Below are 13468 nucleotides of genomic sequence, written 5' to 3'. Positions count from 1 at the left end.
GTATGATTGCTATATACCGGTAATGGGCCTGGAAATGGGATAAAATGCTTTGGAAAAGTGATGGAAAAGTTTTTAAAGTGTGGGGAAACCCTATGTTTGTTTCAGCTGTATTTATCGAAACCCACAGACGGACTTAACCACTTTCATGTTCACCTTCAAAAAAGTTTAAAAAATAGCCTATCTACAAACTCACAAATTAAATTAATTCACGAAAAAAACATTCCACGTTGAAATATTAGAGAGACAAGTTACTGTCAACGACATGTTTGTGTGTGTACACTGAAAAATCATTAATTTAACTCCAAAGAGTGTACAAATGGAAGCAAAGTTAAATTAACTCTAGATTTTACTGTGTGGTGGTTGCCCCCTGTCTGTAGGGGGCAACTAGTAGCTCCTAGTAAGTAAGTAAGTTGCTCCTAGAATGCGTGGAATTGCAAGCTAAACTTGCTAACGTCGAAATTGACCTTTAGCTGACCCAGAACAACCTTAGAATGAGGGGGGGGGTCTATGTGGAAATACTTAACCAGAACATGCATACATACAGCTGCTGCTGTTGTTGGGGTTGGAATTTGACCTTTTCTGCCTTTCACTGTACTGTCTGAAAAAAAGTCTCAACCCACGACATAAAAACGGTGCCACGCTGCTGGTGCACGTTATGTCGTCTTCACTCAATGCTAGTTATAGTGGTACTTCTAATCGCTCTTATGTACTACACTACCCACAATACATAGCGTGGCAACCATGATGTTAGCCTGTTCAGCGGAGGGCCCTAAAATGCCGGCAGCCGCCCACACACCGTGTGTCATGTAATAACACCCTTGTGTGTGTGTGTGTGTGTGTGTGTGTGTGTGAGCGTGCGCGTGCACGACAGCGTGAGCTACATAACGAGACAGACAGATGAGTGTTTACAGTGTATATCCCTGTGTTTATCTGAGGCTTAGCTTCCTGCCTCGTGGTGTGTGTGTGTGCGTGCGTGACTTCTTGAATTGGTCTCCGTACACCACAAAAACCATATATGTGACACTGTAGTCACATGTGAGTCATACACTGTGTGTGTGTGTGTGTGTGTGTGTGTGTGTGTGTGTGTGTGTGTGTGTGTGTGTGTGTGTGTGTGTGTGTGTGTGTGTGTGTGTTTACACAAGTATATTGCTTGGTATTAAGTTGAGAAACGGACACAAATGCTTCTTATCCAACATATCATTCCATTGAACACCATGCTCTACCTACACACAGCACTACTGTATGCACCAGTACAGTGGAAGGGCCCCCCCAGTTTGATATGCGTTAGCAAGGATCCCCATTTGATATGGTATATATGTATCTATTTTTAATCTCTGGGACCCCAACCTACTCTGTGAAATCCTCCTGTGTTAATTTTAACTCTTGAGCGTGTACAAATGGGACCAAATGGGCCATTAAGGGGCCTTACATACTGACATCATTTTGTGTTTATTGCCTACCCTGTCTGAACAAAGTTCAGACTATGTGTCAGGCTTTACGGACCCCTGAGGGAGAGGGGGGGGGGGGGGGGGGTCCCTGGACTATGAATGCAAGTTATTATATCGTCTGTTGGGTGGAAACCTCATATGTCCAAAACGGTTACTTTTCATGATTGATATTCAAAAACTGCAAAAGTAGCAGATCTACAAGCTCAAAACGTGGCGTGAACTGAAGCGACGTGTTTTTCAAGCTTGTAGATCTGCTACTTGTAGATGCTTTCGTGTGACGCTGTAGTATGATCAAGTTGGGCCGTTAATTTACGGAGAAAAAAAAACACAAAGTTAGGTTATGTAGATAGGAGGTTTCTGCCCGACAACAGCAACATGCAATCCTGGAGCAACCTGTTGCTCGTTGACCCGGTAGCTCGCCTCAAATCTGACTGGCTGTTTGGTTAATGGTCTCCCGTCTTTCTTTCCACAGCGGATTGGCAGGACGACCAGTCCGACGGCCAATCGGATTACTCTGTGGCCTCCGAGGAGGGTGATGAAGACTTTGATGAAAGGACAGAAGGTGGTAAGTTGATTTTTTTTTTCAAATGTTATTTAAAAAACACACATTTATATTCGTGGGCGTCTCCAGAGGTGTCTGTGCACGTAAACCAGTTAGGGCACTGACTCACAATCTCTGACTCAATAGTCTTATCCACTTATATTCAAATACATACTTTTTTAATGATTTAATTAGAATTGCACTGATATGCCCAAAATAGTGACGTTGGGTTGAAAGTGATTTAAATACATGGTAAATGGTGCATTTATAAAATGGTAAATGTTGCATTATATAGCGCTTTTATCCAAAGCGCTTTACATATATTGTGCATTTACATATACCCATTCACGCACACATTCATACACCGATGGTGGAAGAAACCATCATGCAAGGCACCAACATGCTCATCGGGAGCAATTAGGGCTTCAGCGTCTTGCTCAAGGACACTTCGACACTAACTCTGGGGGAGCCCGGGCTCCAACTGGGAAGGGCGCTCTACTGACCACTATACCAAGCAAAGAAAAGCTTTGGGTTAGACCCATAACACCAGCACCACCACACTTGTGTTCAGCAATGGCTCACTCTTCTCTTCTGTCTTGTCTTGTGTGTGTGTGCAGCCAACTCTCGAAGGCCGAACAGGAAAGGCCTGAGGAATGACAAAGACAAACCACTGCCCCCTCTGCTGGCCAGGGTGGGAGGCAACATTGAGGTGAGTGTTCATCATCTTAACAGATACATGGGACTATTAGAATAATAATGCCATTAAGAACAATACACAAAGTGGAGCATTTTGACACGGTCTGATTTGAACAGATTTTCTTTCCCCAGTGTAGCAGTTTGTACTTCATTTTAAAAAGAATCACAAAAATATAGCTTTTTGTCAATAACATTTTAAGTAAGGAATACACTTGAAAAGAAAATCTACATTCTTCCTTTGTATTTTCCTGTGTTAACCCTTTGCGGGTTTGTCCATCCACAGGTGTTGGGTTTCAACTCGCGGCAGAGGAAGGCCTTCCTGAATGCAGTGATGCGTTATGGGATGCCTCCCCAGGACGCCTTCACCACCCAGTGGCTGGTCAGAGACCTGCGAGGGAAGTCTGAGAAAGAGTTCAAGTAAGACGTCTTTCTCTATACCAGTACTTGGTTCAAATCCGTGAACGACGGCTACGTTATCTTTGTGAATTTATCATCTCTATCCTAAATCTCGCCCGATGTACAAGCTCACAAGATAGTTGTGAGCTTGTATAGTGCCATTAAAATGTCTTCAATCTAACTTGCCTAAACCTGCAGAACCCCAGATTAACGTGTGCCTAAATGTTTGTTCCCAGGGCCTACGTGTCTCTCTTCATGAGGCACCTGTGTGAGCCGGGTGCCGACGGGGCCGAGACCTTCGCCGACGGCGTCCCCCGGGAGGGGTTGTCGCGGCAACACGTACTCACTCGCATCGGCGTCATGTCGCTCATCCGCAAAAAGGTACGGACCGGAGGGAACGAAGGGCAACTGTGTCCTGCTCAGGGCTGACAACATGTTTTATCATTGTCTGTTTGACTTCACAAATGGAAGTGGTTTGACCCCAGCACTGCACTGCACAGTACAATCCTTAGTGTTCCTTTAACTCCCAGCGTGTATAAATGTAACCAAACACACCCTTGGTTCTGGGAGTTAAACTAACACATCTTATATGTACCCCTAGGTTTACATGGAGGTCTGTGAGTTATTGAATAGAAAGCAACACTTGTGTGTTGTTTGCAGTTTTATTTTGAACATACTTGACATGAAAACTAGACCTTTGATGTCTAATATTTCCTAAGCCAAATGTTGTAGTCGGGTAGGCACTTGAATTCAGAAAGCATGCAGGAAACCAGTGTTGATTTTGACATTAAATTTGTATTTAGTTTTAGTCATAGTCTTTTGAAAAAATTCTGTTTAGTTATAGTCATATTTTAGTCACCTGAAATGTTTACTTTTAGTCTAGTTTTAGTATCATAAGATTTTAGTCGACTAAATCTACAGTTGATTTAGTCGACTAAAATATTTTTTGGCCGTGATGGCATCGAAATGATTTACACTTACACTGCCGAAAATAGCCGATCTACAAGTTGTGAGCTTGTAGATCAACTATTTTCGGTCCGTGACACCGGCGGGAAGCACTGAAACCAGAAACGTTTGAGAAACAATTGGTCCTAGATGAGCGTTGTCCCAGACCAGTATGAAATGCGTTGCTTGCAGTAAATCAGTAGCAGTCGGTCCAGTGGTCACTGTCAGTCCAGCCCAGTGTGTGCTGATGTCATGTGGGGTGTTGTGTTGTGTGGCGTGCAGGTCCAGGAGTTTGAGCACGTCAACGGTCAGTGGTCCATGCCCTGGATGGCCGAGCTGGAGGAGAACAAGAAGGCAGCCGCGGCCGCCGCCAACCCAGAATCCCCCGGCAAGACGCCCTCTACTGGCACTCCCGCAGACACGCAACCCAACACGCCCGCTACAGGTAATACACACTGTCACACACACACACATGCACAACTAATGTAAAACACACAAAAATAGAGCTAATCGTAATTACGGTACATGCAGACACATACCAACGCACCCGCTATGTTAAGCAAACATATCGTTGCTGTCGGGCAGAAACCCAAACCCTCTCATCTCCATATTCATTTTTTGTAAATGAACGCCTTACCTGATCATACTATAGCGTCACACAAAAGCATCAAAAGTAGCAGATCCACAAGCTTGTCGATCTGCTACTTTTGTATTTGAATCCTGAAAAGTACGTTTTGGACTTTCAGGTTTCCACCCGACAGAGACGATATACATAAGTATTGCAATAACATACAGGCATACACCTGTACATTTCCTGTAGATGACACACACGCATGACACACACACTATCCAACACGCCAGCCTTAATTAACACGTACATGCCATTAACATAATATGTTCATTCACAAACACATCAGCTTCAAAACGTAACGAGCAAAAGGTGTAAATGGGGGGAAAAAAATAGCAGTGAAATGTGGACCAGAGTAACAGGTGTTCTTAACGACACGTGTCCACGCTTTCCCCCCACAGTCGACGAGTCCTTAAAGAGCGAGGACACGACGGAGAAGGAGACGAAAAAGGAGGTGGTAGACGGGGAAAAGGAGGCCAAGACAGAAGCAGCAGCCAAGACGGAAGACGAGGTAACAGAACCAGCCACAAAGTAGATGCTGTGTGTTAACCCTTTAAGACCGGGAACGCATCTGTGTCATTTTCTTTGGCTATTCAAAAATAGCAGATCAAACATAGTAATATAATATTATAGTATGTATACACACATACGTAAAATACTACACTATTATACTACCTTCACATTAGTATTAATAGTATTCTCCTACTATTACCTCCTCCAGGTAATAGCCATCCCAGACGACGAGGAGAAGAGCCCGCCGGCCGAGCCGGAGCAGAAAGACGAAGCAGAGAAGAAGAAGAACGGCGCAGCCGAGCCCATGGACACGGACGCCAAGCCCAGCAACGGTGAGACGTCGACAACGACGACGACCACGACGCCCCCCGAGAAGGACGGCAGCAAAGACACCGCTGAGACCACCAAGGAGAAGGAGAAGGAGGGAGAGAAGAGCGTCGCCGCCGCCGCCACTGTGGAGAAGAGCGCCGAGGCTGGAGGCGACGAGGAGAGCAAGTCGCCGTCAGAGGCCAAGTCCGAGGCCTCGTCGGAGGTCAAGTCGGAAGACTCCGACGTCAAGTCTGCAACCCGTAAGTTTGATGTCCCGTTGTCTCGCTCTCTCGATGGCGAATTAATTAATTTTCTCTGTCATGATGCCTTTGTCTGATGTGAATGAATTTACTCATAATGCCCTTTGTCTCTGTCAACCCCACAGCCACAGAGGACAAGAAAGAGGAGAAGACGGAAAAGATGGACACAACCCCTGCTGCAGATGAAAAGAAAGGTACCTACTACCTACCTCTCATTTGCCACTCAAATAACTCTCATGCACACCACATAGATGCAGTCAAAAACAATTTTGAGAGTTTTCAAGTAAAGCCCGTTTGATTCCGAACCCGGCACAGGTGTGGTCACGTTCTGAATGTAATGGTCTCTCACCCCACCCCTCTCCTCCCTCCCCCAGCAGAGCCGAAGGACGACAAGGAAGTGGCAACAAAGACAGAGGAGGGTGGAGCTAAACTCCAGAACGGTGACACCCCTAAGGAAGAAAAGGCCACGGCCGCCACAGCAGCAGCCAATGAGGATAAGAAGAAAGCCAAGACGAGGTTTATGTTTAACATCGCCGACGGAGGCTTTACAGGTACACACACACACACACACACACACACACACACACACACACACACACACACACACACACACACACACACACACACACACACACTACATTGCACACACTGCAGTACATATGTGCCCACTAGCTACAATATAAACACGGAAACTATGCCACACACAAACACTATAACGCAGACCCACAAACAGGGTATAATTTCACCTCCAATGACCATTCTCTCTCTCTCTCTCTCCAGAGCTCCACTCCTTGTGGCAGAATGAGGAACGCGCTGCCACGGTTACCAAGAAGACCAATGAGATTTGGCATCGTCGCCATGACTACTGGCTGCTGGCCGGTATCATACAGTATCCTTTCCTCTGTGATGTAAGGTCCCATGTGAAACCCAAAGTACTGATGCTTTTGATTCCGTCTGGTCTTGTTCAAGCACTAATGCTAGACTTGCACAGTCAAATCCAGAGTGTTAAACTGACACCATGTAGTCTAGGGGTTCTTATGCACCGTGGTGCATCTGGCTTTGTCGAGCATCTACTGTATAAGAACATAATTGGCCCGTGTTCGGGGGAGGGAAGTCAGGCAGGAAGGGTGATATTGGCATAACGTCTAAATTGAGAAAGAGGTAAAATATTAGTACAATTGACACCATGTAATGTTCAGGTAGATTATACAGTGAGTAGCACCTGTGTGATCTGAACAATCATTATGGGTAACTTCAAGCAGATTTTAAATGTAGTTATGTTGGCCAGAGTGTGTGTGTGTGTGTGTGTGTGTGTGTTTCTTTGGTTGTTCCTTCACTCGGTCGTTCCTTCAGACACGGCTACGCTCGCTGGCAGGACATCCAGAACGATGTGAAGTACGCCATCCTCAACGAGCCCTTCAAGGGAGAGATGAACCGAGGAAACTTCCTGGAGATCAAGAACAAGTTCCTGGCCAGGAGATTTAAGGTAGGAAGGAGCCACCTGGGCATGGAGGGAGGGAGGCTTAACCCATTTAGACCTGGAACCCCATTACATAACTACCTTTCAAGCCGGGAACCCCTTTTGTGGGTCTTGTTGCTATGTACATTATATAGCAACATTTTTCTTTTGTCATTTTTTAATACACATTTGAAGTTTTTCAGAAAACTTAAGTCGGGATTTAGAAGCCGTTTTTAAAATCGGCCTCAGGTCTAAATGGGTTAAGGTAGGAAGGAAAGACCTGGGTATGGAGGGAGTGGGGGGAGGATGGATGGGTAGACGGATGGATGGATAAATAAATATGGTGTGAGGGATGCTGAAGAGATATGGTGCAAGGGTTGGTTGAATGTATGGAAGGAAGGGGGGAACGAAGGTGATTTATGGAAGGAAGGAAGTTACTAATTAAATTACTTTGTAGATGTAGATTATTTTTAGCTACAAAACATACATACACTTAAAACTTTATACTGCTGTATATGTTATATTAACAATTTAGTACTTTTGATGCCAATGCTTTTGTACTTAAACTCAATTCAAATTTGGAATAGAGGCTTATTGCTACTTTTACTTAAGCAAAAGAAATCATTGTACTTATTAACCAACCGTATCGTTTCCCATTCCTTCCCCAAACCCTGCAGCTGCTGGAACAGGCGCTGGTGATCGAGGAGCAGCTGCGTCGCGCAGCCTACCTCAACATGTCGGAGGACCCCTCGCACCCCTCCATGGCCCTCAACACGCGCTTCAGCGAGGTGGAGTGTCTGGCCGAGTCGCACCAGCACCTCAGCAAAGAGTCCATGTCAGGGAACAAACCCGCCAACGCAGTGCTGCACAAAGGTGAGCGAGCGCTGGAATGAGGTCTCTATTTAACCCATTCCATCCGGGAACGCATCTGTCGTCATTTTAAGATTTCTTTGGGCTGTTCAAAAAATATTCTAAAATGACAGATGCTTTTCCTGGTCTTAATGGGTTAAGAAAAGAACACAACCTGGAGTTGTTGTTGTTGACCCCACCCTGACGTACCCTGCACTGGGTTGTAGGGTGAAAGCCGCTACCGCTAAAAATAGATAGATTTACGCTATTTGACTTTAAATTGATAAGAGGACGAGTGGACACCTATGCATTGTGGTTACCTCAATGATGTTGAATGGTTCAATGTTTTCAGAATTCATTTTTGAAGTGTATGTGAATGTAAAGACAGATTTAGCCTTGTATTGAGCTTGTATAAATTAGATATCTCATTACATTACATTACATTACAGTCATTTAGCAGACGCTTTTATCCAAAGCGACTTACAATAAGTGCATTCAACATAGGTAGGGAACGAAAACTACTAATCACCAGAAGTTTTAAGTACATTTCCTGCTAAAACAAGCAACCAAGAGTATACCTAGCGCTAAGGTAAAAGTGCAATATATCAGCTACCTACTTTCTCCTCTTTAGTGATCCACTATCATATGTTATGTCATATGTTATGTCAGTTCAAATGGTCCCTGTCGTGGCCAGTCTTCTGGGGGGAAAAAATGCCAAGAGTTCTCAAGTGTCCACTATTCCAGTTACCCTTTCAAGCGTTGTCACGAAATCTACGGCTCAAACGATGATATTGAATTAAAGTCCCGAAATTGTCAGTGTGTCCTCTAATCTTTCTTAAAAACACAATTCAACTATGGAGAGAGCATTTTTATTAGCTTCACACTGTTCAAAGATAACAGTAAAAATATGAATATTTTCTCTTTTTAATCTCACTGCATCTCAGTGTTCGCGTCAGTAAAACGCAACATAACGTGTGAGAACCGAAGGGTTTAACGTGGTGAATGTTCTCTCTCTCTCTGTCATCAGTTCTGAAACAGCTGGAGGAGCTGCTCAGCGACATGAAGGCGGACGTGACCCGCCTCCCGGCCACCATCGCCAGGATACCACCGGTCGCCGTGCGACTCCAGATGTCAGAGAGGAACATCCTGTCCCGGTTGGCCAGCCGAGGCCCAGAGACACACACACAACAGGTACACACACAACACAAGGTAGACTCTCCCTCTCACTCACACACACACACACACACACACACACACACACACACACACACACACACACACACACACACACACACACACACACACACACACACACACACACTCATTGATACAGGGATTTAAAGATGGACGCACGTATGCACACAGTGAAATCCTCTTGTGTGATTAATCCATTTGTAACTCTGAAAATACACACATTTGTACACTTGAAGAGTTAAATTAACACTTAAGGATTTTACTGTGACACAACCAGTGGGATTATGTATGTGAGGGGTTCTAGGTAAAGCAGTGGATTTCCAGTGTTTGAGATAAATATGATCTATGGGTGCAACAATTATTGAAACTAATCGATTAGAAAAAAAATATTGATAATCTTAATAAAATAATCAATTCAAAAGATGAATTCAAAACTTTTTGAAACCTTTCAAAATTAGTGAAAATAGTTGAACTACAACGCGTCACATTGCGAGGCGTAGATCTGGTATTTTCACTATTTTTGCATGACGAAGTATAAAATAGGGCTTACAGGGTTAATCGATTCATTGAAAAAAGATATTCGTGAACATGCACTTCTTGATTATTGAATTCATTGAAAATAATCTATAGCTGTAGCTCTAAATATGATCTAACTGTCCTCTTTCCTCCTTGCAGATGTCACAACAGTAGCCTGACCTCCCCTGCCCGTTACCTCGTTAAGAACCTCACCCTTTGACATTCCTGATTGGTGCACAGCAAGATGACGGACGACTTCCAGTGTGAAGCCGCGCCCTCGTTCCGTTCGCCTCGACTTTTTTTTTTTTTCCTTTTTTGTTGTTGATGTTTTTTTTTCCTTTTTTTTTTCTTCCCCAAACGGACTTTGTTGCTGAGTTACGAGGGTGGGATTTTCCGCTCCACGGAGAGCCTCCACTTTGAGGCTGGACATAAAAGCTATTTTATTTTTATTTTTTTGTCCTTTTTTCAATTTCTTTATTAATATTATTGATATAATGTTATTATGGTTTTTTGGGACCTAAATAAAAAAATGTAATAAAGACTCGCCAGTTGCCATTTTCTTGTCAGTATGTGGAGTTGTGAGGCTTGCGTGTGCACCTCTTGTGTGCAACTGTTGCTGTATGTGTTCACACAAATGGGAAATACGTTGTTATGGTAGCTCTCCACAAACAGACCGCTGCATATTTGCTACAGAATGGCAGTCGAAGGAAGTCTGTTGGAAGGTGTGAAAACAAGTAGCTGAATGCATTTGAGAGCCGACACATACAGACTGCTACTAGAAATAGCCTATGGCTTGATGTCTTTTTCAACAAGCCCGCTGCTATCCGACGGTCGAAAGCTGTCGGCTTTCGACGCTTCCCTACAACTTGCGACCCGATGCGACGGTGTACCCACCGCCCATTAAACGGCAGATTTTCGGCGACAGACACTTTCCCAACACTTAACGAAATCGGTGTGGTGGAGAGCTACTTTTAGGGGCCGTGTCCTCAGAACAAGTTTCTTTGAGCTGCCAGTGCCTCTCTGCCATGCATTTCTATTGTAAAAAGGCGCTGGAGTGCTTCTCGTCCCATCACCTGAGCATCGCGCTTCAGCACCCAGCGTTTTTTGGCGGAGCGCCCTGGCTGCTTCAAGCAGACAGTAGTTCAACCTTTGGAGTGGAGTGCTGGTCATTTGATCCTCCACATTGTGTCTGAGAACCCGGTAATGTACGAACCCGCCGTTGAATCGTTGCCACAAGCATGAGATGTTTATGTTGTTTCAGCTAAGCTATTTGTGCTAATAATGCAGAAGGTGGGACATTTGAGCACAGTTGATAGGTTCTAACATTGTGGACACCAATAAACACGCTGTGCACGCGCACATGATTTCCGAAGCGCTTCTCTGCTTAAACGCTTACTGTGGACACGGCCAATTATTGTTAATTTTCTTCAATTTTGAGTCGATCGCAGTGTCCGTTGCTAACGCCATGATCAAAAGCAACAGTTCATGATAACTTGTTGCACAAATTTGGGGCAAAGACTGACCACTTTGACCCGTTGACATCAGTGGTTCTCAAAGTGGGACCAACAAAATGAACCGTTAACCCATTCAGGCCTGAGGCTGATTCTACAAATGTCTTCTAAATCCTAACAGGTTTCTGAAAAACGTATGTATCTATGTCAGTGGTTCTCAAACTTTTTCATGTGAAGGACCCCCAAAATTATATGTATTTGGCCACGGACCCCATCTCAAAATATTTAGTTCCAGGGACCCCCAGAAGCAAAGATTTGAGACAAACGTTTGCTTTAAATATATATATATATATATATCGATCAAATCAAAGATTTGCACATTTTTTTGACCCCCCAGAAGCAAAGATTTGAGTTAAAATGTGTGTGTGTGTGTGTGTATGTATATGTATATGTATATATATATATATATATATATATATATATATATATATATATATATATATATATATATATATATATATATATTCAAAGATTTGCACAAATTGTCAAGAGCTTTAAAAAAAAAATAGCAGTTCTACAAGCTCATAACGCGGCACTCTGCCGCACTATGAGCTTGTAGATCTGCTATTTTTGAATAGCCAAAGAAATCTAAAAATGACACAGATGCGTTACCGGTTTTAATGGATTGACTTGATCAGACATCACTGCTTGTACAGTCTGTTAAGTGTCTTCTTGGCACTGAACTAAAGGTTACCCTTCTTGTGTTTACTTTGCCTGTCATTCAAAATGACAGCATCCGTCCACTCTCTCATATTGGAGAATCCACATTAGAGAGTTTGGTCCTTCGTTCTAAAATGCTGTAGATCCTAACTCCAGGCCTGGGGACCAAGGTAATAATAGTTTTGGATTTTTCATTTTAGCTTAGTTTTAGTTCGTTTTGAATATTTTTTTTCGTCTAATTCAGTTAGTTTTAATCAGTTTTCAGAGTGGATTTGCTAGTTTTTATTTTTGAAAATGCTAATAGTTTTATTTTTTATTAGCTTAGTTTTTTATACTTTGGGTTATTTGTCAGGTGCAGGATGGAAAAGGTAAGTATTGTGTAATAACAACTTAACAAAATATAGCATTTAAAAAAGTATTTAGTTACAGAGGAACCACCAACGATCCTAGGCATTTTGTCTATCATTTCAGTTAGTTGTAGATCTACTTTTGATGCTTTCGAATTTTAACCCTGAAAAGAAACTGTTTTGGACATGGTTCCCACTCGACAGAGACAATATGGGACAAAAAAGTATTGAAATGAATGGAATAATTGTCTGTGTCCTCAGCGTCAGTTATAAACAAAACAAATCAAGTCTTAGTCATATTATAAAGACATATCATAATATATATTTTTTATAACAGAATGCTGAATACTACAGCAAGTTGGATCACAAAACACAAATCAAGCCAATGCTTTTTTTCAGTTAAAACAATGAAATACACTGACACACAAAAAAAGGAAAAAACTCTTGCTATATTTCATCCAAATAGTAAATACAGTATCTTCTCAAAAACCTTATTTCAGTCAACCAGACTGGTCTTTTGAGTGGTACAGTTGTATGGACATGTTGAACACATGGACTGCTGTTCTAAAGACCTCAGAGGGACAGTACAGTACATACATACATACAGGAGAAAAGAAATCCATCAAGGTTTATAGAACAAAAATAAGGATATGACAGTCATTCAGCAGCATATTTTAAATCATACATGGGATTTCTGCACAAACCACTACTTGCTCAAGAAGGCATGGAGGAATACATTTTCCATTTAGCAAGGTTTATTCAACAAAACTGGGGGGATGGGTACTGCGACTTTTGTAAAATACTATCGCCCATACAGTAGGTTAAATCTGTTACACAGACCATGTGCATTTTATATAGATTACATTTGTTTGCTTGCACTTCTTTTTTTCACTGCAGTTGCTGCTATTACTAGTACTAATATTAGTCCTGCTACTGTTCCATGCAGGTACTGTTCACAGAAAAATGCTCCGGACAAATCTATCAAACAAACCTTGATCAGTGGGAAATAATATATTACCGGCCTCGGCCTGGACAGTACCCATGAGCACTATTGACTTAGTCGAAGCGAATCAAAGAAAGTATTTCAAAGCCGAACACTCTCTTTTTCCCGGTGTTTCGCCCAGGTGGATGTGGTTTTGAGGTTAGGTTTAGGCAGTGTTTCTGTGAGGTTAGAGTTAGGCATCATTTCTGTGAGG

At 42.9% G+C, this 13468-nt stretch overlaps 1 protein-coding gene across 7 annotated transcripts in view; it reads left to right on the top strand.

Annotated features, from left to right (window-relative positions):
- The window catches only part of chd4a (chromodomain helicase DNA binding protein 4a), a 35917-nt gene extending 25619 nt beyond the window's left edge, over window positions 1-10298 (top strand). For 4 of the 7 annotated variants that reach the window (XM_084081454.1, XM_084081456.1, XM_084081452.1 and 1 more), the window contains exons 27-40: window positions 1921-2013; window positions 2607-2698; window positions 2969-3102; window positions 3318-3462; window positions 4309-4471; window positions 5056-5165; window positions 5376-5736; window positions 5862-5930; window positions 6111-6287; window positions 6517-6625; window positions 7090-7222; window positions 7873-8068; window positions 9072-9253; window positions 9914-10298. In XM_084081454.1, the coding sequence (XP_083937580.1) occupies window positions 1921-2013; window positions 2607-2698; window positions 2969-3102; window positions 3318-3462; window positions 4309-4471; window positions 5056-5165; window positions 5376-5736; window positions 5862-5930; window positions 6111-6287; window positions 6517-6625; window positions 7090-7222; window positions 7873-8068; window positions 9072-9253; window positions 9914-9928 (1979 nt within the window). In that variant the 3' untranslated portion in view covers window positions 9929-10298. The remainder of the gene's footprint in view (window positions 1-1920; window positions 2014-2606; window positions 2699-2968; window positions 3103-3317; window positions 3463-4308; window positions 4472-5055; window positions 5166-5375; window positions 5737-5861; window positions 5931-6110; window positions 6288-6516; window positions 6626-7089; window positions 7223-7872; window positions 8069-9071; window positions 9254-9913) is intronic. The other 3 variants (XM_084081458.1, XM_084081455.1, XM_084081457.1) reach the window with 2 other exon arrangements.
- Window positions 10299-13468: the final 3170 nt, after the last annotated feature.

The sequence above is a fragment of the Gymnoscopelus microlampas genome (genome assembly GCF_963454915.1).
Source record: "Gymnoscopelus microlampas genome assembly, chromosome: 15".
NCBI classification, from domain to species: domain Eukaryota; kingdom Metazoa; phylum Chordata; class Actinopteri; order Myctophiformes; family Myctophidae; genus Gymnoscopelus; species Gymnoscopelus microlampas.
Note: the sequence above shows the minus strand (reverse complement) of the source record. Positions and strands in the feature narration are given on the sequence as shown.